This window comes from Drosophila pseudoobscura, chromosome 3 (assembly GCF_009870125.1).
Source record: "Drosophila pseudoobscura strain MV-25-SWS-2005 chromosome 3, UCI_Dpse_MV25, whole genome shotgun sequence".
Taxonomy (NCBI): domain Eukaryota; kingdom Metazoa; phylum Arthropoda; class Insecta; order Diptera; family Drosophilidae; genus Drosophila; species Drosophila pseudoobscura.
In genome coordinates, this window is record NC_046680.1 from 9,221,595 (window position 1) to 9,244,195 (window position 22,601).

The 22,601-nt window shown below is 49.6% G+C and overlaps 4 protein-coding genes across 6 annotated transcripts; 1 reads left to right on the top strand and 3 right to left on the bottom strand.

The window, feature by feature from the left end:
* Nucleotides 1-89: 89 nt before the first annotated feature.
* Nucleotides 90-1,467, bottom strand: LOC4804022 (tctex1 domain-containing protein 2). Its single transcript, XM_001360615.3, has 4 exons — nucleotides 1,264-1,467; nucleotides 626-706; nucleotides 366-565; nucleotides 90-301 (listed from the first exon to the last, which is right to left on the bottom strand). The coding sequence occupies exons 1-4, from the start codon at nucleotides 1,411-1,413 to the stop codon at nucleotides 136-138; spliced, it is 597 nt and encodes a 198-aa protein (XP_001360652.1). The 5' UTR covers nucleotides 1,414-1,467; the 3' UTR covers nucleotides 90-135.
* A 274-nt stretch (nucleotides 1,468-1,741) lies between these two features.
* On the bottom strand, nucleotides 1,742-5,816 carry LOC4804023 (PX domain-containing protein kinase-like protein). The gene is made up of 8 exons (XM_001360616.4): nucleotides 5,715-5,816; nucleotides 5,293-5,578; nucleotides 4,824-5,229; nucleotides 4,578-4,759; nucleotides 4,018-4,257; nucleotides 3,652-3,965; nucleotides 3,340-3,538; nucleotides 1,742-3,243 (listed from the first exon to the last, which is right to left on the bottom strand). The coding sequence occupies exons 1-8, from the start codon at nucleotides 5,814-5,816 to the stop codon at nucleotides 2,990-2,992; spliced, it is 1,983 nt and encodes a 660-aa protein (XP_001360653.2). The 3' UTR covers nucleotides 1,742-2,989.
* Nucleotides 5,817-6,116: 300 nt separating this feature from the next.
* On the top strand, nucleotides 6,117-7,725 carry CSN4 (COP9 signalosome subunit 4). Its single transcript, XM_001360617.4, has 2 exons — nucleotides 6,117-6,772; nucleotides 6,846-7,725. The coding sequence occupies exons 1-2, from the start codon at nucleotides 6,212-6,214 to the stop codon at nucleotides 7,494-7,496; spliced, it is 1,212 nt and encodes a 403-aa protein (XP_001360654.2). The 5' UTR covers nucleotides 6,117-6,211; the 3' UTR covers nucleotides 7,497-7,725.
* Nucleotides 7,726-7,776: 51 nt separating this feature from the next.
* Nucleotides 7,777-22,572, bottom strand: ACC (acetyl-CoA carboxylase). 3 transcript variants are annotated; one of them, XM_015184050.2, is made up of 14 exons: nucleotides 20,491-20,667; nucleotides 18,938-19,096; nucleotides 18,452-18,789; nucleotides 18,255-18,376; nucleotides 16,606-16,972; nucleotides 14,870-15,158; nucleotides 11,074-14,807; nucleotides 10,699-11,001; nucleotides 10,464-10,634; nucleotides 9,971-10,399; nucleotides 9,045-9,914; nucleotides 8,627-8,974; nucleotides 8,427-8,561; nucleotides 7,777-8,347 (listed from the first exon to the last, which is right to left on the bottom strand). In XM_015184050.2, exons 2-14 carry the CDS (start codon nucleotides 19,077-19,079, stop codon nucleotides 8,213-8,215), a joined length of 7,383 nt encoding a protein of 2,460 aa, XP_015039536.2. In that variant the 5' UTR covers nucleotides 19,080-19,096; nucleotides 20,491-20,667; the 3' UTR covers nucleotides 7,777-8,212. The 3 variants fall into 3 exon arrangements, with proteins under 3 accessions (XP_015039536.2, XP_015039537.2, XP_033234886.1); XM_015184051.2 differs by lacking the exons at nucleotides 18,938-19,096; nucleotides 20,491-20,667 and adding an exon at nucleotides 22,288-22,572; XM_033378995.1 differs by lacking the exons at nucleotides 18,255-18,376; nucleotides 18,452-18,789; nucleotides 18,938-19,096; nucleotides 20,491-20,667 and adding an exon at nucleotides 17,174-17,784.
* Nucleotides 22,573-22,601: the final 29 nt, after the last annotated feature.

Below are 22,601 nucleotides of genomic sequence, written 5' to 3' on the forward strand. Positions count from 1 at the left end.
AAAAAGTGAGTTCTAGTGCCCGTCGTGATGCAGTGCAACGATCCAATCCGATCCCAGAAGCAGGAAGGTAAAATAATCCGCGCCATGGATATGTACAACGTAAACACTTATGTTTGATTTAATAGCAATCCAAGTTCAATCGTAATATATATAAAAGGTTGTACAGATGGCATAATATGAAGGTTGCTCCACCTTATATGTGACGAATCCATCCTTGTCAGCATCCCACAAGAAGTTAACCATCGAATAGAGGCCCTGCATCAGGCACTCGCCCACAGTGACGAGCACTATGTAACGATATCTGCGGGAGAGCAGATTATATAGACTGGGGATTAGGGAGAACTCCACATGGGGATGGGGATTACCTATCATAGTTCATTAATTTAATGCGATTTTTGATCTCCTCGCTGATCTGGGCTGCCATGTGCAGCGAGTGCTTTGGATGAAACATGTACTCATCGTTGTAGTGCTTGTTCATAACCGCCTTCATGATTATTTCCACCCGCTCCTTGTTCAAAGGGTTCTTGGGTTCCAGGCGATACGTGGGCATAAAGCGCATAGTGGGCTACCACAAAAGGGACAGGTTAGACGGGGAACGGGATTTAAGGGAACTTCCAGAACTTACCTTCGGCTGCGGAGCCATGCCAAAGGGGCTGGTCACCCCCCCAGACTTAGTCAGAGATGTGCGCTGGCTGCCAGTCCCTCTCTGCATGGTGGCGGAACGAAACAACACGTTAGTTCTGGATTAGACATGTCCCCAAACCCAAAACGAGATCCACGGCACTGTACAACACATCCCAATCCCTAAACCCAACCCGGAATATGCGTGACTGTGTCAAATTTCGGGCAGCAAATGCATTCCCATGTTCACATTTCGTAACAAGCATCAATCCATTAAAAAGACATCAAATACCCATGGAATCATGATGGCAAAATCAATCGTGTACCTTCTCACGCTCCTGGCCCAGACACAGGGTAACCAAACCCGACCAGTTCTTGGCTGCAGAGTCGGCCATTTCGGTTGAACGCTTGGCGTGCCGTCAATGTTGGAATCGAGTCGAGTACGTCGCGGTTAACCATAAAACCACAAATGATTAGCCATTTCCAGCATGACAAAGTGCCGCATGTCTCCGTGGCAATGTCCCGGGACATTGTTGGATCAATAAATGGCACACATTCTGCCCCCAATCCGATGCTGATGGCTGGGATGTGGATGTGTTTTTGTGTGCCACTTGGCAGCCGACTGCCGAGTGCCGAACTTACCTCTCCCTTGCCCGCTTTGTCCTTGTCTTTTCCCTTGCCGGATTTCTCCTTAGAAGAAGCAGCAGGCGCAGCTGCTTTATCCTCCTCCTTGGCAGCGGGAGCCGGAGGCGCATCCTGCTTGGTGGGCTGCTCTTCTGGAGTGTCGGACATTATCCGAGTTTTTTTTCTTATTTTTATTTTAAAGGCAAAAAATACTAGCTCTTCCTGTTGTGACTACAAATAAATATCTAAGATGAGCGGGGACAAAATCCCAGAACTGGGATAGCCTACTGGGATTCGGGGATATCATAGCTTGGCGTGATGTTACACGAAAACTTTGTCTGAGTCTGAGTCAGTGATGTCTTCATGAAATCTAAGTAGCACTGAGTAATCGAGATCCAAAGGTAAGGTACGACGACTCTCATATTTGTTTAGACTTGAAAATATTCCAGAGAATTCCCTGAGAACCCTCCCCTGAGCGCTACGATTGTAGGTCAGATTACAACGGCAAGTTACTTTAGACTTTATTTGGTTTGCAATAATTGGATGTGGGGAGTAGGTATCGCGTTTCGTTTGCGTTTAAGTATCGTTAGACATTTGTATACACAGTCTGTAGACAATATAACACACACATATGTATCAAGTTACGAGTTAATCTTAAGTTTCTGTGCTCTAATGGTGGATGGGTATGTATGCTATGGGCCATACTACAAAACATCGATTACGGTACACGTATATACACACACATATTCAAATACATACATTATTCTGATACATATAATTCGGATAATTACACACATAATAAATTCTCTATAAAAAGGGGAAAAACAATAACAGTGCGAGATTGTTGGCCACCTTTCCTTGTCCATTTTCCATTTTTGGCTACTTTGTTCCTTCCTTTGCGAGTCCACGACTCTGGGGGTATGTCTAGACTTTAACGAACAGTTGAGCGTTTTTGAAACACTCGTGGCTCTTCGAAAACTAAATAAAGTTACGATACAAAATACAAAAGTCGTAAAACTACTAAAAATTGTGTTCTTGGTGGAGAGAGAGAGAGAGAGTGTGTGAGAGAGTACAACACCGAGGAACAAGTTCTTAGACATCTAACATCAATGTACTGTACGAAAGTAACCCTTGGGTTATATAAAAGATAGTTCTCTCTTAGATAGCATCGTCCGTGGTGCAAATTTTGGTGCAGACTTATTTGTATGTAAATATTGGAAAGTATTAGATTCCTCTGTATGTCGTTTGTTCTTCTGTTTTTCGGTTTTTGTTTCTTTTGATATTCATTCGTACCAAAGTCAGTTTCAGTCGTGTAGTGGACACATAAGTAAAGCTTTAGTTGCGATCTGGAGCCTGTTTTGGGATTCGTTAGACCGTTTCGCAACGTGTTGTGACTCGTAACGTGTACATATAGTATAAATAGATCCCTTTAGCTGATTATTTGTACGAGTATGCTATAAATAGTGGACACATATAGGCTGTAATTATATATATGTATAATCAGTGGGTTTCGTAAATACAAGTAGTATTAGGCTGGATTGTTTCTCTGGGTATGCTAAGCTTAGCGATAGATTGATCGATTCTTTCATTCATCTGCCGCCCGGCATGCGTGTCGTTTTTTGTCTCAATATGCATCTAAAAATGGTTTTTATATTGATTTTGATGGCACGGTTATTTCATAACGCCACATTTGGTCCAAATTTTAACGTTTATAAATCTCTTGCCTATTTGCCCTTCTGACGCACTAGTCGTTTGAGCGCACTTTGCGGAGAGAGCCGCGATTGAATTTGCAAATAGACTCGAGCAGTGCGGAACGCGTCAGTTCTTCGCCCTCGCCTTCGCCTTCAGCGGCTTCAGGGTCCTCTGCCAGCAAATTTGGTGTGGATGATTGCCTTTCCACCGATCCAGATGCCGATGTGGATGTGCTGCTTGCAGCAGGTAGGTCCCGATCCCGCTGGTAAATCGTGCCAAAATGTGGGGCCGGTGTAAGCGGTGGGGCTGCGAGGAATACGAAACAGCATATCAGTTGGGTAAGTATGAAGAGTTACGGAAAGCAAACTATCAATTTTAAGGTGTGGACGACAAGATAACTACATTTGAAGGCGGCCAGAGTGGGTTCTTCAGGAGTGCTGTCGGAGCGGTTGAAGGAGTCTGCCGCGTTTGGCCCACTAGCAGCCAGGGTGCTGGATGAAGCAGTCGCTGCAGTTGCAGTCGCAGCCGCAAGCGACAAGCGTCCGTTGTTCGTTTGCAGTGAACCTTGCTGCTTTAGCTTGGACTGTTTGTGCTCTAGTTTCTAGATATAAGCGTTTAATGTTTCAATAAATGAAAAAGAGAAATCAAAACGTGATCATTAAATTGCTGTGAGACAAAAGGAGCTACGTGGGATGCTAGAGTTTGATAACTAACTGCTTTCTGCTTGGACTTGCGCTTCTCCTCCTCGGAGCTCATCAGCTCCTGCACCCGCACAATTCGCTTCTGGTTCTTCACCGACTTTTGCTCGTCGCGCAGCCGATTCTCTGTCTTTATGGCTGCCTGCTTGAGCAGCTCTTTGGCGTTTAAGGACAATTTAAAGTGTGGCTTCTCGGTATTAGCCCCGCCAGCAGCAGCTGCCTCACCCGTCGAGGCATATTGTGCGAAGAAGCGGTGGCCAATCAGTTGCTCCAGTGTCGGAAGCCCAGACTTGCAAGCCTCCTTTGAGAGGATGCTCTCCAGCAAACATTCTGCAAATGATATAGCTTAAGTAGAGAAGGCACAGCATGGATTGGGACTCACTTAGCGTATCGGGGCATTCGGTAATTTGTCGCACCACAGATTCTTGAAGAGGATAGCCCATGGTCATTTCAAATAGTACATGGCCGAAGCAGTACACGTCCACGGTCTCCATGGTATGAATCTTGCTGTGCTGCATGAAGAATGGCCGATAGAAGGCCGGCACGCCCAGCAGTTGATTTTCAATATCCAGCAGCCTGACACAATCGTCCAAAATGACTATGTTGCCGGAATGTAGGTGGCCTGCATGAGTGTACACAATTATATTATTTATCAACAATTAAAACTAACGATAAATAAAGGAGAGGAAAGAAAGAAAACAAGTTGCTAAGTTCGGATGATGCTAAATATTAGGTGACATATTCTTAAGGGCACAAGTGATGGGTGACCAGGAAATCAAATCGCTGGGAGACAAGAATGTTCCAAAGATAGGTGGAAAAGAGCCTGGTTTTTCTGTTCTTTAGGTAGCACCAATTCTCCAGGAGGATTGGATGATACAGATGCAGTGATTTGCGGTCCCTTTTTTAAAAACCAGGTAGGGGATCCCTAAGAAATCTACTCACCATAGGCATAGCCCTTGGAATGCAAAAATATGAGAGCCTCTAGGATCTGTCTGCCGTAGGTGGCCACTTGCTTCATGGAGAGCGCAGTGCGTCCCTTCGGATTGCCGTACTTGCTCAGGAAGGGGTTCTTTGGGTTCGTGGCCATGCACAACACATCCTTGAGGGTGCCATGCTTGTGGAATCTGGAAGAAAAGCAGACAAAAACTCAGACAAACATACGACAATAATCCCATTATCCAATTTTACTTTCTGATGACAAGACATCCGCTTTCCGTGTGGCCGGCCATGATTACTGGCTCGATGTGTTGATGCTGGAGACCCATCAGGCTCTTCAGAATCCCGGTCATCTCCTTCTCTTCGATAAACTTGTCTGGTCCAGCCTCGAGCCATTCGGCCACCATCTCGGCATTGGGGTCATACGATCCGCCATCCATTGAATGTCCGCTGCCATTGCTGCTTCCGGCGGCGAAATGCTTGCTCTGGTGCGACTGGGAGCCGCTCTTCACCAACTTGTTGCTGCTCTTCTCCGGCGGCTTGGGCGTCACCTTAAAATAGTGCTTGCGTAGACGCCAGCCTATGGCACCCATTGTGCCACCCAGGGCCCATGCCGAATCGTTGCGCAGGCAGAGCATTGCATTCTGCACAGCATGGTCTGCAATTGAATTATTGTAACTAATCAATATGCAAATGGGTGGGGTATAGTGTATAGTGTTACCATGAAATGATTGCGAGTAACTCTCGGGGTCAACGAAGCGCTTCGCTGGCAACGATGATGCCAATATGGGATTCATTAGTACAGCGTTTATGTATACTTGCAGTGCTTGTTTTCGTTCAGCTACGAAGTCCGGGCGCATATTACCGAAGATGCGCTTGCGAGGCAACGGCAGCTCAATGCCCGAGATGCGGAGACATTTGTCCAGCTTGTCGAAGTCATTGTAGCGGCGCAGAACATTCCAGGAGTTTTCTGTGGTCGGCCCCCTCTGCACACGCAGCAAGTACTCCTGCAGGCAGACAGACAGACATGCACATGCACATACATTACAAGATACATACGTATTATCATTCGCATGAAATCATCAACAATTATTGATTTTTCTTGGGGCCCCACGAAAAGATTTCTTCTTGCCTGCCACTCACCGTATGCCCGTCGACTTCCTCAACTGTGGTTATCTCGCAGCTCAGCGGTTGGGTATCATCAATTGGCAATTTTCGTTCATATCTGCTCGCAAAAATTGCCATTGGTTATATCTGGATACATTTTCTTCCAATCTGCCAGACACTCTACGAAACGATATGTGTGTTTGTGTGTGTATAGTGGAGTGTCGCTCCCCTCTATCGATTACGCGGACACAGCACAAGAATATTACAATAACAAATGGTTAAACTAAAAAATAATTTCACTTAATTTAATTGGAAGCGGGTTTTTTCTAAGATTTTCTATTGTTATTTTTCAATTGAACCCGTACCAAATAATTTTTCACTGTTTTCGTTAATCCAGTGCTGTAAAACAGCCCAAACTTTTGCTACGCGTCTTACAGCACTGTCGCGACATCGACAATCGATAGTTTGCATTGTTGTTTTTAGTGCGAAATAATTAGGAATATATTAAATTAAACGTAGCTGCATCCTTAAAAATGGGCATTTCGACGGCTATCCTGCGGAACCAGTTGATGAGCCTGATCAACTTCACTGGCACACACAAGGACCAGGCGGACAAGTACCGCCAGCTTCTAAGGACTGTTCTGTCGAATACCGGACAAGAATTGATCGATGCGCTGAGGCTCTTTGTTGAGGCAATTGTTAATGAGCATGTCAGCCTGGTTATCTCGCGTCAGATCCTGAACGATGTGGGCGTGGAGCTGAGCAAGCTGCCCGATGATCTCTCTAAGCAATTGTCGCACTTCACACTGGAAAAGGTCCATCCACGCGTAATTTCGTTTGAGGAACAGGTTGCCGGCATCCGTTTTCATTTGGCGAACATCTACGAACGGAACCAGCAGTGGCGTGCCGCTGCCACAGTGCTAGTCGGCATACCCTTGGAGACTGGTCAAAAGCAATACTCCGTCGAGTGCAAATTGGGCACCTACTTGAAAATAGCCCGGCTCTACCTAGAAGACAATGACTCTGTGCAGGCCGAGCTGTTCATTAATCGCGCCTCGCTGCTGCAGGCCGAGACCAACTCCGAGGAACTCCAGGTGTGTATAAACTTTGGACTAACGTTGCGCCCTTCCCTCACACACACCAAAACCAACGCACTTTTCTTGCCAGGTGCTTTATAAAGTGTGCTATGCTCGGGTGCTCGACTACAGGCGCAAGTTTATCGAGGCTGCCCAACGCTACAACGAGCTCTCCTACCGCAAAATAGTCGACCAAGGCGAACGCATGACGGCGCTGAAGAAGGCGCTCATCTGCACCGTTCTGGCCTCCGCTGGACAGCAGCGCTCTCGCATGCTGGCCACACTCTTCAAGGATGAGCGCTGCCAGCACCTGCCAGCCTACGGCATTCTGGAGAAGATGTACTTGGAGCGCATCATTCGCCGCTCGGAGCTGCAGGAGTTTGAGGCTCTGCTGCAAGAGCACCAGAAGGCAGCGACCCCAGACGGCTCGTCCATTCTGGATCGCGCTGTCTTCGAGCACAACTTGTTGTCGGCCAGCAAGCTGTACAACAACATCACATTTGAGGAATTGGGTGCCCTGCTGGACATACCTGCTGCCAAGGCGGAGAAAATCGCCTCCCAGATGATCACCGAGGGCCGCATGAACGGGCACATCGACCAGATCTCCGGCATTGTCCATTTCGAGAATCGCGAACTACTGCCACAATGGGATCGACAAATCCAGTCACTCTGCTATCAAGTCAATTCCATCATTGAGAAGATAGGTGTCGCCGAACCCGGTTGGCTTGATAAACTGAACTGAATGCTCTCCCCTTCCCAATACCATTTTACTGAAATTCTCCACTTCATCATCTTCAACTCAACGCAGCACCAAGAAGAACTTCCAAACCCGAACGGAACCCATGCAAGCGAAGCATTTCAGAAAAGTTTCACCTGTGCTGCGATAGATTTCATTTTTAATTTACGAAATAAATGAAATTATGTACATTATCGATCCTGTGGACTCGGGTGTGCGATGAAAAACAAAAATACCCAAACAATAGTTCTAATTCACACTTGAACTTTGCAAGACTTGAAGAATGTCTGTTTTGTACCATATATGTATATATTTTCAATAATTCATATAATTCAAAAGGCTCTGTGTACAAAGGACTTTGTTCTTAGACAACTAGTGGAAAGTTCTGTATTCAAGTGATATACATACCATACATACACAAATATGTACATGATACTACAAGTTACTTCAGGGCTATTCATGCAACATCCAACCCATGCCCCACACAACTCGAGTGGGGCTCTCTATCAAGATACTACATGCTAAATTTAACTAATTACGTTTAAACAAATTCAACTAAACAAAATGCACATCATGCTAGTTTTTCCAGTATTTTACAATAGCCAGGACGCTAGGCTTCACAACAAGATGACGGAGGGCTCTCTTCCAGGCATCACCTAACCGCTGCGATGGCTTCGAGAGGGGGTGGGGGGGCTTAAAAGAACTTAGAATCTAGCGTACAATCATCCCTGGGTATTGCTAGAGGACTCTTCGTTCAGCTGCATTTGCGCCAGTGTGCGTACGACGACTCCACGATTGACGGGAGTCAGGCCTTGACAGAGGCCAACCACAGCGTCCAGCGCTACATCGGGACAGTCCTAAAAGATCCATCAATTGATCCAGAAAATGTCATTTAATATTCATATTGTTAAATAACCAGATTGCAGCTGATCTTACCTCGAGCATTTTCGAAATGGTTGAGATGATGGCATCCCTTCGCACGGAACTCACATTGCGCGAGACAATAGATTCTGTATTCGTTTGCTCTTCATACCAGGCCACCATTTCCTCATTCTTGTCCCACAGATATGCCTGCAAAACAGAACAAAATGATTGTAAAGCAGTCGAAAAATATATCGATTTGTGTATCCTTTTACCTCTGTGGCACCCTTTTCTTCGACTAGCCAGCGTCTGAGCATCTGCTTGGCCTGTCCGACAGAGAGATTGTCCTGTGCCCGCAAGATCTTCTTGATGTATGCATCCTCCAGCAGGAGGCGGCGCAGGCGCCAGTAGAGCCAACGTCGCGAGCCGCGCCATGGCACAATCTCGCTGATGCACTCCTTCTCCAGCATGCGCTCGGGCGTGTCGTGTAGGTCGGCAAAGTGCACGGCCACCGTATGATAGACATGCATTAGCTGCGCAAGACGAGCCTTGATCTTCTCATCCACCAGCTCGGCCTTCGTGTTATCACCAGCTGCAGTTGCCTCTTCGAATTCCTTCTTTAGCTGCAGGGAATAAGGAATACCGGGAATTGGTGAAAGAACAGATCAGGTAACCGTGGCAGATGAAACTCACGGCAATTGTGGTCGCATCCAGACGATTTATCGTCTTGATGAGGTCCTTCTCTTTGTATTTGATTTCCACAATACCCTCGGGCTCGAGGACACCACCTCGGGCCTCCGGATCCGCATAGGTTTCCATGTAGCGCGGATTGATCAACGAGTCCAGAACGGCCCAGGCTCCGCCACGCAGCTCGGCATTGGGCGGCAGGTAGATGAGCACCGGCTTCTTGTACTCCCGCAGTCCGTCAACGATGTAGGCCCCAAACTTGACGATCTGCTCGTACATGTCCTTCATGCCGCCAGAGAAGCCACGCCAGTTGGCGAACACAATCAGAGGCAACTCCTCGCGCCCAAAGTCCTTAATGGCTTGCGCCGTCTTGTAGGATGAGTCGGGATACCACACCTGACCCGCCTGCTGCAGTGTCTTGGCTTCCGAATCCAGGTTGGCCGGATCCGCGGGCATTTCCACCTCCACAGTTCGCGTCTCCACGGCAATAACACCCACAGGCACACCGCCCAGTCGAGCACGTCCCGTGACCACGGTCTTGGCCCACGGGGCCATAATCTCGCTCCAGGAATCACGATCAAAGAACCCATTCTCCCACTCATTTGCATTGGTGGGATTCACACGACCGGCCAGCATGCAGCGCGGATCGTACGGCGACTTGGTGGGCATAAAATCGACAGGCCGATCGATACGATCGCTGGGCGAAACGATGGGCAGATCGCAGCCAATGTGGGCGGGAATGTACGAGAGCCAGTCGAGGATGGTATACACGCCGTCCAAGTCGATGGCCTCAGTTTTGTGGGTCACGCCATTGTTGAACATGATCTGCGTGCCGCCCAATTGGTTGTTTGAGGCGTATACCTTGCGACCGAGCAGCTGCAAGAAGAAGATATTTGAAGATCCGCTGTGGGATTCTGATTTGAAGGACTTACCTTATTCAGGGCCGCATACCCCGTGAGTATAATGTGCGAGTTGTCGATCTGGATGACACGCTGGCCCAGACGCACCACATAGGAGCCGATGCCGATGGTGCGGCAGGTGACCATCGCAATGGTGACAATCTCCTCGTACGCCTGCGACGTTTCGCCGGCAATCAGGCCGGCATAGCGCAGATTTTCGACGCCCAGGCCATCGTCCTTGCCGATGATGTCGGTGATTTTGTAGCGCTGCTCGCCCTCATCCTCGATGAGAATGGCACGCACCGAATTGAGATTGGCCACCTGGGCATAGTCCTCGGTGCTCAGATAGAGGTACTTGAAGCCCTTGTCCGGCTCCTCGGGATCCTCCCATGCTATCTTGAACATTGCTTTCACCTCCTCGGCCAGTCCAATGCGGGCACCGCTGTTCACCGATATATAGATCTACAGCAGGGGATTTGCGGATGAGTGAGGGATGATTGGAGCCTGGAATGACCTGAATGCTTACCCTGGGCACTTTCCGTTCGCGCGCCAACTGGGAAGCCTTGGCGAACAGCACATCCTCTTTGATGCCAAAGGAGCCAATCAGGTAGGTCAGATCATTAGCTATCACAATGATCTCGCGACCATTCGGGTACTCCGGCGTGGCCAGGACAATGCGCCAGGCCACCATGCCGCACTGTAAGATCAGAGGTTAGTCAATAGAGAGGCCGCAATGCCGATGGGAATGCAAGAAAACCTACATTGTTCTCGCCCGGCAGACGCTGCATCTCAATGAGGCTGTCGCCCTCCAGCACCAGCTCCTTGCATTCAATCAGAATCTTGTCGGGTATGCGTATGTCCACGGAGGGCCGGGCATTGGAGAACTCCTTCCAGTGGCGCTCGGTCATCTGGCGGAACATGTCAGGCACATCGTACACGTACGTGGTGCCGCTCGACTGAGCCTGGAAGCGCTTCTGCTGCAGGAAGTCCTTGGTCATGTAGGGCGTCGAAATGGGATGGCCGTGAAGGGAACCCTGCTTCTCTCCATAGGCCTTGAACTTGATCTGAAACGGCAATCAAAGATGATCTAATAAGAACAGGAGAACAGGGTAAATAGTCGATTATTTGACACGTACAATTCCCGTCTCCGGCTCCGTCTGCTCCGTGTACATGGAGATGTCCAGGAAGTAGCCAGAATCGTTGGCAATACAGAGGCGCACCGCTTGGGTGGGCGACTGCGGCGACTGGCGGATGACCATCTTCAGCTCGGCCTGGAGGACGCGCAGCTTCCACAGGCGGGGGCCATAGCGCATGATCATCTTGGTGACGGACTCCTCGATCTTGGCCGGGTCCATGATAACGGTGGGCACGAAATTGAGAAAGATGTGATTGCAGTCGGTGCGCTTGGCATGCGGGTGGGAGAAGGCCACCTCCAGCTCGTCCATGGCCTCCAGCAGCACCCGTTCGCCCTCGTTCTGGAGGTACTCAAATGAGGCCTCCTTGGTGATGAGGTCCGAGTGGCGGATGATCGAGCGGATGAAGAAACGATAGTCGGTCACCTCCTGTCCCTTGGACACTTTTGCCCTGCCCAAATACAGATGCATCTTCTGGTTGGCCGTCGGCAGGGCCTCCAGATTGTAGGTCTTCATGCGGTTCAGCTCCAGATGGAAGGCAGAGGCCGGCTCCAGGTGCCGATAAATGCGATCCTCCTCGAACTTGTCGCGTGCGCGGTATGTAAAGAACTTGGGGAACTGGCGCTTCTTCAAAGCGGCAAACGTTATCCTCCGAATGCGGCGCTGGAAGAGCTCCTCGTTGTGCTCCTTGCAGTAGTTCCCGAAGATCTGGGCCATCTGCAAGTCGTCCATATCTCCGGTCTCCCGCACAGCCACACTCACAATGTGAATGGGCTCCGTGGACTTGGCCTCCTCGGCGGCATTGGCTCTGGTGACGGGATCCGACAGCGAGACGTTGATGGAGGTGCTATGACGGCCGTCCGAGATGGAGTCGGCTGCCTCCACAGCCTCCAGCACCTTGGCATTGACCATCGCGGGCGAGACAAAGTCCTCGAGAAGGTCCAGTATCTCGTCCGAGTACATCTCAAAGTGCTCGAACGAATCGAAGGCGGCAATCGCTCCGGTGCGGACAAAGGAGCTGCCCATCGACTCGGCGGCTGCCTGGTCTAGTCCCTCCGGCGAGGACATGCGCGAGAACAGACGATTCGGATGTGCCGTGGGCAGCAGGAACTGGAAATGCACCAGCGGCAGGCCGCCGGACAGCTCCAAGTGCTGCAGGCAAGTCAGCTCATAGGAGGTGTAGGCGCGCCTCACGTACACCTCGAGGGCGGCGTTGCACACGGCTCGGTTCGTGTGGTAGAAGAAATCGTGGAGAATGTCAAAGATTGAGGTCTCCGAGAGGATCAGGCGCTGCAGATTCTCCGGATGGAAGTCGTGGCCGTACATGTCTACGGCCGACAGGAATATCGACTCCATTTGATTGTGGCGAAGCTCGTAGGCCGGCTGGTGGGCGGCAATCAGTACCTGGCGGGAGCGCAGAGCCACCCGCGAGTGCTCGGCCCTGTTGAGGGACGTCAGCTCGCTGAGGGTGTTGGCCAGTTCGTCGGTGAGTCCCGGCTCGTTGGCCCATAGATGGTCGATGAGTAGCGTAACGAGCAAGTTCTTCTTGGCCACTTGCGAGTGCGAGAATATCGTGTTCACCACCGTCAGCATGTCGTCCTTGTTGTGCTCCCGCACCAGGCCCACGCACTTGTCGTAGTGGCCGTGCTGGAACTGCGACTCCACGTCGTAGTACTGGCGCAGCAGTTCGTGAACGGCGGCCTTCATGCGGCCGCGAATGCCATTCCGGTAGCGCTGCACCAGCTGCACAATGCTCTGGGTGGTCAGGAAGAAGACGTCGCGATCGGCGCGCTTCTGCAGGGTGGCCGCGTGGCTGTCGATGACGCTGGCGATCTGCTGGGAGGGGAACTGGGCCAACACACTGGTGATGTTCCGCTCGTAGAGGGTCATCAGCTTGCGAATCTTCTTCTCCACGGAGATGGGGATGCGGCCCGAGATGGAGGCAATCACCTCCTGGAGTTCCAGCAGCGGCAGCGATGGATCCCTCAGGCTCTGCATGAACTTCTCGATGATGTCGCGCAGCCGCTGGGCATTGAAGGGCTCCGGCAGGCAGTAGCCGGCCAAGGTGTTCTCCAAAATGCTCTTGTACGTGTTGTGCACGCGGTTCAGCTTCTCGGGAATGGGCGCGTTCTCGGCCTGGTGGAACTGGCTCTTGCAGGGCTGCGCCTTGGTCACCAGCGAGGGATCATCGAGCTCCAGGTGGCCCAGCAGGGAGCCCGGGTCGAGGACGGCGCCTGGACGCCGCACAAAGGTCACCGTGCCTGCCTCCTGCGAGGTGAGGGTCATCACCATCTTCATCACCTCGATCTCGGCAAAGGGCTGGCCCTTGGCCACATGTGCCCCATCCTCCACAATCAGATTGATGAGCTTTCCCGCCGATGGGCTGCGCAGCAGCGACGGATCGTTCTCCTTCTCGAAGACGCACGTCTGGTTGCCAATCACGATGCGGTAGCGGTCCACCTCCTCCTTCATGTAGGTGGTGTACGAGGCGCCCTCGAGGGAGATCAGCAGGCCGCCGTCGGACAGGCGGTGCACCTCGATCTCCTTGAAGGAGCTGTTCATCAGCAGGAAGTACGAGTTGGCGCCGCTCTTGGCCGCTTGAACCTTGTACCGGATCCCTCCGTTGATCAGCTCCACGTCTATCACATTCGTCAGGGTGTTGGCCGCCTGGATCTGGCCCCTCTCCAGCGACGTTTGGAAGCTGGAGAAGGATTCGGTGATCTGGCGATCGGCAATGTGCAGAGCACCGCACATCACGCCCAGCAGTATGTCCGGCTTCTCGGACTGCACGCGCTCGGCAATGAGAGCATCCAGCCAGGCCGTGTCGATGGTGTTCTCCAGGAAGCGATTCGTCTCGAGCAGCGTGATCAGGTACTCGACGGTGGTGCGGAAATCGCCACGGATCGACAGCTCCTTGAGGGCAATCACGAGATTCTCGCGCGCCTGCTGCCGGTTCTCGCCCCAGGAGAAGCAGTGACCGAACTGCGAGTCGGCAAACTCGTGCAATCCCCCGGAGGCGGCCACACTGAAGTAGCCCCAGACGTTCTTGCTGGAGCGGAAGTTGAGCTCCTGAACTGTGCCCGAGCTGGGCTTGAAGCCCTCGTCGGGATTCTCGGAGGTGATACGCGCAGCGATCACATGGCCCGAGGGCATGGGCTTGTTCGGCGGATTCTCAAAGTCAATGATGGAAGAGCCCCACGGCGACTCGCCGTACAGCAGGCGAATGTCCTTGAGGCGGTATAGGGGGATGCCCATGCCGATCTGCAGCTGGCAGGCCGGCAGATTGACATCGGCCACCATCTCCGTGCAGGGATGCTCCACCTGCAGACGGGGGTTCAGCTCCAGGAAGAAGTACCTGCCCTCCGGATCGTATAGGTACTCCACGGTGCCGGCGCTCACATAGCCCACCATCTTGGCCAGGCGCACGGCCGCCTTTTCCATGTCCTCGAACACCTCCGGCTGGGCCACAATGGCCGGGGCCTCCTCGATGATCTTCTGATGTCGACGCTGTATGGAGCAATCGCGGCCAAAGAGACTGATGGCATTTCCGTACTGATCCGCCAGCAGCTGCACTTCCAAGTGGCGTGCGCCGCGAGCCAGCTTCATCACAAAGATGGGGGAGCCGGGCACCTCGGCCTGCACCTGACGGAACAGGGCGGGGAACTCTTCGGTGGTGTCCACGCGACGAATGCCCTTGCCGCCGCCGCCTTCCGAAGCCTTGATCATCACGGGAAAGCCTGCACGTCGGAGACACAGATAAGAATGAGAGCTCCATCGCAAGACCTTCCAAGAGACTTACCAATCTTGGCGACAGCCGCCAGACCCTGCTCCACATTGGTCACACAGCCGCGGGCAAAAAGGTCGCTGGTGATCTTGATCTTCTTGCCGCTGTACTGGGCTTTCAGGTCGGAGCCGGACCATGGTAATGTGGGTATTTCGGCCGTTTGGGCCACAATCGAGGAGGCCACCTTGTCGCCCAGCGCCCACATGGCGCGCTCCGGTGGCCCGAGGAACACCAGACCCTCCTTGTGCAGCAGCTCCGGCAACTTGGGGTTCTCCGAGGCATGACCCCATCCAGCCCAGACAGCCTGTAATCATAATATCATCCATAATCAATAATTGAAGCCCCAATATAACACTTTATGACCTCATAGCGAATGATAGCACAACAAAAAATTAGATAATTCACACTGTGCAGCAAGGTGTTGCCTGTTATCTCCACTTTTTACTAATTAGTCCCACACCTAAGCCAGTGTTTGTGTGTGCACCATTCGAATCAACAATGCTCAAAATGAATTGAGTGAAATAGAACGTTGCACGTAAGGCTCGGGCGTACAACATTTAAGCAAAGAGGCACGTTTTGAACGAGTGCGAACGACGGATTCGATTTTTTCCTGAATTTGTATAAGAGTATTGTTGTTTTGCTGGACGTAAACACACCTCTTCGAATAAACTCGCTTCACTCAGATCTCTAGTGCCTAACTAATGGAAAGCAAACACACTCCACTAATGGGAATCGGTAATATCTCCACTATCTGTCCGCCTTCTCCGAGTAAAGGCTTTAGATTAGAACTGAAGAATAACAACCTATGAAAGACATTTGTTCGCTTCGAATTTTGCTAGAAAGAAGGAAGGCGAAAGCAGCTCTAAACCGGAGCCCATCATATAATGCGAGCAGGACTCGAGACGCATAAGCGAATATTATTAACGAGAATGTGCGAGAACTCCTCGAGGTTAGCTGACGAGGATTTCATTGTTATTGCTAAAAATCGAAAGATCACGTAACTAATTGCTACGCCTACAATTGCAAGGGTTGTAGACCGTTATTAGCTATTCCCTTGAATCTTAAAAGATCTACAGAAAATCAAGTTTATTTGAGCAGCGACAAAGTGCAATTTCAGGAAACAGAATTACTATGCACTTAAAAGCAGCAACTGTTTACATCTCAATCAACTTTGTAGTATACATACATATATATGTACGTAAACTAGAAGTGCCCTATTAAGATCTGATCTACAACAAAGTAAAAGTTAATGGGAACAACAGTTAGAGAAATACCTATAGATAGTATTTTAGATGTGATCTCTTGCTACTCTCAATGCAATTATCTAGAGGGAGGACTACAGAAAATAAAAGGTTACGTGATCAGCAAATAGTACTCGTACTTGTACTTGCATGAAGGAATTTTTACGGTACACAGAAGCAGGAGAGATTCTACTAGAAGGCACTAGAGGCACTTTCAGCAAGGTTACAGCACACACTTTTTGTTGCACAGTGTTGCTATCCACACAGACACAGCCGCAGCCACAGCCACAGAAGACTGTTTGGTAGAGGGGTGGAGCAGAAGTTTTCGAGCTTTTGCATTGGTATGCGAGATACGATCGTTCGACTCTTTCAGCCCCTGGAGATCGACAGAACAGAGTGTAAATACGAATCGTACGATGCGGTTAAGGCGCAACCAACCCAAACGGATTGACACTGGGCCACATCTACGGCTGGCCACTGGCCTCCAGACGCTCACTCCAGACTACTCACCTGCACTTGTGTGCGAAGTGCAATGTCCACAATGAGCTCAACATTCGCATAGTTGTTGTTGTTGGAACCGCCGGGCACGGGGACATAGTGATCGGCCATCTTGATGTACTCGGCATTCGCCTTCAGGTCCTCCGGGGTGACCATCACCACAAATCGAATGGCCCGCTCGTTCTTGAACATCTCGTAGGCCCATCGGCGAATGGAACGCATGCACTTGACAGCCGCAATGCCATTGTTGGCAATGAGGACGCGGTTAATGACACGTGTACCGCCGAAACGCTTCACAAACTCCTCGGTGGTGGCTATATGAAAGTCACGATCCTGATGGCGGTCCTGGCCCAGGCCAGTGCCACGCGACATGCTCGGTCTGAAAGATATGGAATGATCGGTAAATATTCGCCAGCAATTGTTTTTTTGTTGCTCAGTGTAGAGCGGAAGGTGAGAGCGCAATTTAAAGAAGATTTGGCGGAACCGGTTCTGGGGTCTACCTGTCAAATGGAGTCGATATTCTAGCAAACAATGAGCTTTATATATTCTATATAGTTATTCACTTTTAACATTTATTTACTTTAGGGTTCCCACGGTGGGCACACTAAGGAGTCCTGGCGATGGGTTGCTGAGGTTGTTGTTGTTGTTTTTGATGCTGCTGTCACCGCCGTTGATGGAGATGCTACTGGGGCTGGTGTTGGCGCTGGGACTCATCTCATTGTGGTTGCTGTCGCTCTGTCCACAGTCCACGGCCACAAAGTGTGGAATGACAGGGCCCGATCCGGATGCTCCTGCCTGCACCAGCGGCTCCTCGCCAGACTCAACAAGTACAAAACGCTTACTGGTGCGACGCTTCAACATGCTGGCAAGCTCAACGAGGGCCAATAGCATTCAGGGGTCAGGGGGAACTCGGCTCGGACGGGCAACCCCACGAGAATTATGCAATTCTGACTAACAACCGAAAAACCGAACGGAGAACAAACAAAAAAACACTGTTTATGCCACACCACACACACCACTTTTTGCTGCAAGCAACACTTTCTCCCCACCGACAACGATATGACGATGACGAGCCACACGGCAGAAAATCAATGTCGAACGGAATATCCACACACGCGAGAAACCTATTTAGGCAACGAGAAATTCGGCGACTGGCGGAGGTTCGAGTTTTGCTGCTGTTGGGGTTTTACTTCTCTGACCGACGGAACCGACGACTGCTGTGGAACTGCTGGCGGGTCGGTCTCGAGCGGGCCAAAACAGATAGCCGGCCAACAAATAGTTGGGCCACCGTTTGCTCAGAGGTCGCCTGGAGAGACAGAGAGCGAGAGAGAGAGAGCGAGGGAGAGTAGCGATTCCGAGTCTCGCAATAAAACAAGTTTTGAGGCAACGCTTTCCGTTATGAATGAAAACAAAATGTGACGGCGTCCGCTCTCTCACACAAAATGCTTGGCTCTCGCCCTCTCTCAGAGTTCTCGAAAAAGCTTCGCTGCTTCCCTCCCGTTCGCACTTAGAGGATGAGCTTTGCGCGCTGTCTCTTTTTGATAAACTCGCGCGATATCTATGACGCAGTCACCTGTTCTTTGTTTTGCTCAGTCACCCCATCCGCCTACCCATCCTCCCACTGCGTTTGCTCTATGTGGAGGGCTGGGCGTGCCCCTTACCTTAATCGCTTGCGTTTCTCCGATATATCGCCATTCTGCCGGGACGCGCTCTGCATCTTCTGGGGGAACTCGTCTACAGCCTCGCCGGCTTCGGCTGCCTTTTCGTCAATCTCATCGCCCACCTGTCAGAGTCAGGGAGAAGATTCAGATTTAGATACAGATTCAGATTCAAGAGGGTGCCACTGTCAAAGACCTACCAAGAAACTTGGACGCTCCGCATCCGTGGCTGGCGTTGCATTTGTTTCCTCGCTCATTTCGACTGATGATTTCTTTTTGATTTCGACAATGCTATTATTGTTGTTCTTGTTCTTGATGACAGTTGTGTTGTTGTTGTGGTTCTGGTGATAGCTCAGATCGGACAAGGCAATATCCACCTCCTTAAGGCTTTCGCTGGAGAACTGAACCTTCTTGATGCTGGCTCCTTTGGGGAATCGCTTCTCGTTCAGCTTTGTTGTGGCTCCTCCCGTTGCGCTCGACGACAAGCTGCTTGTGGCTGTGACTGGTGGTGCTGTAGCTGCAATCACGCTGGAGTTGTCTGAAAATCAATCAATCAATCAGCAAATATTGATTATTTTAGAGATTACTAGTGCATCGGTTCGACTATCAGCTAAATGTGCTTTGTGTTTGTGTTTGGGGGCCCTTCAAGTGCTGCTTATGGATTCATAAAGTGTTCAGATTCTTACGATTAATCGATGTTGTAGTTTCTGTTTCACTGGCTGCTGTGGTGGATGGCGCGTGGACTGGTCTTTTCTGGCCCCGGCCAAAGATCAGGGTGAAGAGGAACGCGATATATGCTGCCAGAGTGACTAATAGTGTGATCAACATCGGCTATATCCAAAAAGCTGCTTTAAATCAGTGAATTCAAATTGGATTAGATAATGGATATCTTTCGTTTCCGGTACAAAAGTATCGTACAAATGTGAATGGGTCAGTGAAAGTGGCTGTGCGGATAAAGGAGACCCAAATCTACGTGAATATGATAATAGCAGTAGGTCTCGTCTCGTCACGATTTCACATTTTTCAAGTTCAAAGACTTTGCCACAAATTTGTGGGCCACAGAAGCAACGACGAAGCAAAAAAAAAAAAACAAAACAATACCAAAATGCTTATCTATGCATAAACTAGTTTGCAGATACAATTAAGAAACCGAAAATCCATAATTTAGAGACCCAAATACCCGAATCGAATATCGTTGGCAGGTCAACGAAGATCCCAAAGACGATACGAAATCGGAATACCCTTTAACAGCGGTGGAAAGGACTTTTGTTAGCGAATGCAGTGCGTGTCATGCACATGCAATGTATGTTGTTATTAAAAATTCCTCGGAATTGAAAGCAAGAAAAGTTCCCAGGTGAATTTCATTATGGAATCATGATGTACGAAAATAAATAAGAAAACTGTATAGAATACGGAATATTACAATTCCATGGTTCCGTGAGTCAAAGGCCAAAGATTCCTCCGCTAATGACGTACATGCCTCTCAATTAATACCCTTCGAAAGGGTAATAAAACTACAAAACACCCAAGATTAAAATGTTGTTATTGGGTGTTCAATGTACGGCGCATTTTTAAATTTAAAACAGAAACCGAAACCGAAAAACCAAAAATGGAAGAGGGGAGAATGAGAAATAACAAAAGCTGAAACAAAAAACAACAAAAAATCCCCAGCACAGCGACTAGAGTAGTAGTATGGTATGTGGAAATGCAAATTGGCTTTGCTTATAGAAGAGGTCAATGATTTTGCCATTACAATATATATGTAAGTGTGCCAGCCAGCCAGAGCCAGCGCTTTCAAAGGCACAAAAAGGTGAATCGATCCACTAAGTAGCACTGGCTTATCAGCTAATTATGTAATACAAGGCTGCGGATCAGTTTTTCAGCTTTTTGCCAAGACAGGCCATCTCAAGTATTCGAGACGTGGTATACAATCCCTGATCGATCCCAAGCTGAAGCTGATATGGACGGCGAATTCGATCTGTGAGTTTGTGGCTCAGTTCTATAAACAATTCTAATTGGCTTGATGAGAGTCGTATGTTTTTCTACCCATCGATCTGATAAGAAATTCTTAGCTGAACTGCTCGACGGGAATCGAAATCTCTGCCGAAAAGATTATTCAATCGTCGAAAGCACACAAGCACACAGAAAATACCCAACAAATTCAATGCCAGGGCCAATTATCTTTAGGACCACACTTTTGGACACTTTTTAATGCCTTGACTCGCTGACATATACATACGGAGTAGTATATTTGAATTCGAGTTAATGGGAGTTTAACCACTCTGCTTTTATGTTTCTGTATTTCTTTAACGGGGCAGACTACTGCATTCGTAGCTTTAAACGGGCACAAGTTCCGCACGAGTGGTACTGCAGTGACCGACGCTTAAAATCCAACTGTGGCGCTGTGGGGCCAGGCTCCTCGTCTGGAACCCACTATCGCGAGGGCTGCTGCTGCTGCCGCTGCTGTCCAGCGGCCAGTGCTGCTGGCGTCGCTGTCACTATCGATATCAACTACACTGGTGCGTGCATGGACGGGACGGGTGTGCTGCTGTGTGCGTGTACAGGTTGTTGCGCCTGTATGTTAATCGCGACAGAGGGCCTCAGAGGTCGAGCTGCTGTTGTTGCTGCCGCTGCTGCTGCTAAACAAAAAGAAAAGGTAAAAGAGCAGCCGCGTTTTATTAGCAGTTTATTTTTGCTAGTTGCCATCCATTTTTCATGTTTATTTCCAGTCGATAAGAGTCGATAGCGATCAGCTGTGTTTGGCCGTTGCTTTAAAACGTGTCACTCTCCTCTCGCACTGTGGGAGCTTTCAATGTCAAGGCTGTTGTTGTTGCTGTTGCTATTGTGTAAACTTTAAGCTGACCCTTTCCCGATGACGATAGTGCACTTTACGGGTAACGTACGACAACATTAGCCACAAAATTCTATCAATTTTCTACCGTAAGTAGACAGATTCTGATTACGCATTTGAGTTGAATTAGCGAGGTAATACAAAATTGATTATCTCGATTGATTCGCCTCAGATGCACTTGAAATCGGAATTAATAACGACTTCAGCACGCTGCCACGAGCAGAACACGCGAATCTCTCGGATTCTTGATTGTTTGGGCATCAGCAGAGGTTTTTTTAAAGTCATAAAAGAAATTCCCGTCGACGACGCCTGCTCCCTGTAATCTCCGCGATAAGCTGCAGAGAATCTTTCGATTGTGGCATTGAAAACAGCCGACCGGTATGCTCCGACGAATTATGATTAATAATTGGCGCTGTCGGTTCCCCGCTTTTCCTCCACCACTCAATGCGATCAAGTGGCGGGGCAGGCAGCGCTTATCACAGGCTGGCGGAAATTTACTGTTGTGTTGGGATCTACCGAAATTCGGTCGTATTATTCATGCTTGGCGCGTGGCCAGTGCGTCTGCTGCTGATACCACGGCCAATAATAGACGAAGGAGAAGTGGGGACGCCTATCAGCTGGTGCCGGCTCTCGTTCGGGCTTACATGTGGATGCACTCACACCGATTAGGTAATGAAAGCCGGCTTGTACTAAGACTGGAATGAGGCTGGCTACGCATCCGCCCACAAGCCGCAGCATCACACACACATACATATATTTACACTCACTCCCCCTCGCCTATATACACACATACAGACTCGACCATCGCGCGATGTTCACAGTCCAATGGGAATCAAGGTCAGTAACAGTGATGAGAGCGAAAGAGAGTGGCGAGAGAAAAAGCACAACATATTGGAAGGAAAATATGCTGGCCTGCCTGGCTGGCCTGTACTTTGATTGATGGAACCAAACACAGAATGTGGACTTTATCAAACGAATGCAAATGATAAACAAACGGAATCTTGATTTATGCTGGGTCCCGGCGGTTCCCAGACATATACATAATGCCTCTCCCCAAAAGGGTGAATAACCCCCAGGTGCGACTACTGTTGTTATTTGCATATGCGCATATTATCTGCTACTGCCACTAATCAGATAGTAATTACATGTTTACCGACTAGATTACACCCCTCCGCATCGACTTACTTTTCTCCATCGTAATGCGCTGCTTTCCACGTTTCTTTCTGTTAGCAATTTTGTTTTGTGTAACTGTTCTTTTCCGGATGGGAAGCTCTGGCTGTGTTTGCCACTTAGATTTTTGATTGCCAATTCTATCACTTCACTTTCACAGCACAGGCAATGACCGTGCGTGTGGCACCGTTGATTACTTCTTCGGGTATGGTCAATGGGCAGATCGTCTGCTTTTCTCTGTTCTTCTATTTTTCCACTTAATTTTTTTCGTACTTCACGCGTAATTCGGACTGCAGCGCCAATGTGACCGTTTTCCCGCCCCAGAATTA

Bases quoted from the DNA above. Each gene is read 5' to 3' on its own strand.
- LOC4804022 (XM_001360615.3), bottom strand. From the start codon at position 1,413: ATGTCCGACACTCCAGAAGAGCAGCCCACCAAGCAGGATGCGCCTCCG. The intron at 707-1,263 runs GTAAGTTCGGCA...GCCACCATGCAG, and splicing joins ACAAAGCGGGCAAGGGAGAG to AGAGGGACTGGCAGCCAGCG. The intron at 302-365 runs GTAATCCCCATC...GCTCTCCCGCAG, and splicing joins AAATTAATGAACTATGATAG to ATATCGTTACATAGTGCTCG.
- ACC (XM_015184050.2), bottom strand. From the start codon at position 19,079: ATGTTGATCACACTATTAGTCACTCTGGCAGCATATATCGCGTTCCTC. The intron at 18,377-18,451 runs GTAGGTCTTTGA...TGACTCTGACAG, and splicing joins CGGAGCGTCCAAGTTTCTTG to GTGGGCGATGAGATTGACGA. The intron at 11,002-11,073 runs GTACGTGTCAAA...TTGCCGTTTCAG, and splicing joins CGGAGCCGGAGACGGGAATT to ATCAAGTTCAAGGCCTATGG.
- CSN4 (XM_001360617.4), top strand. From the start codon at position 6,212: ATGGGCATTTCGACGGCTATCCTGCGGAACCAGTTGATGAGCCTGATC. The intron at 6,773-6,845 runs GTGTGTATAAAC...TTTTCTTGCCAG, and splicing joins CCAACTCCGAGGAACTCCAG to GTGCTTTATAAAGTGTGCTA.
- LOC4804023 (XM_001360616.4), bottom strand. From the start codon at position 5,816: ATGGCAATTTTTGCGAGCAGATATGAACGAAAATTGCCAATTGATGAT. The intron at 5,230-5,292 runs GTAACACTATAC...ATTCAATTGCAG, and splicing joins TTACTCGCAATCATTTCATG to ACCATGCTGTGCAGAATGCA. The intron at 3,244-3,339 runs GTAGTTATCTTG...TATTCCTCGCAG, and splicing joins CACTCTGGCCGCCTTCAAAT to CCCCACCGCTTACACCGGCC.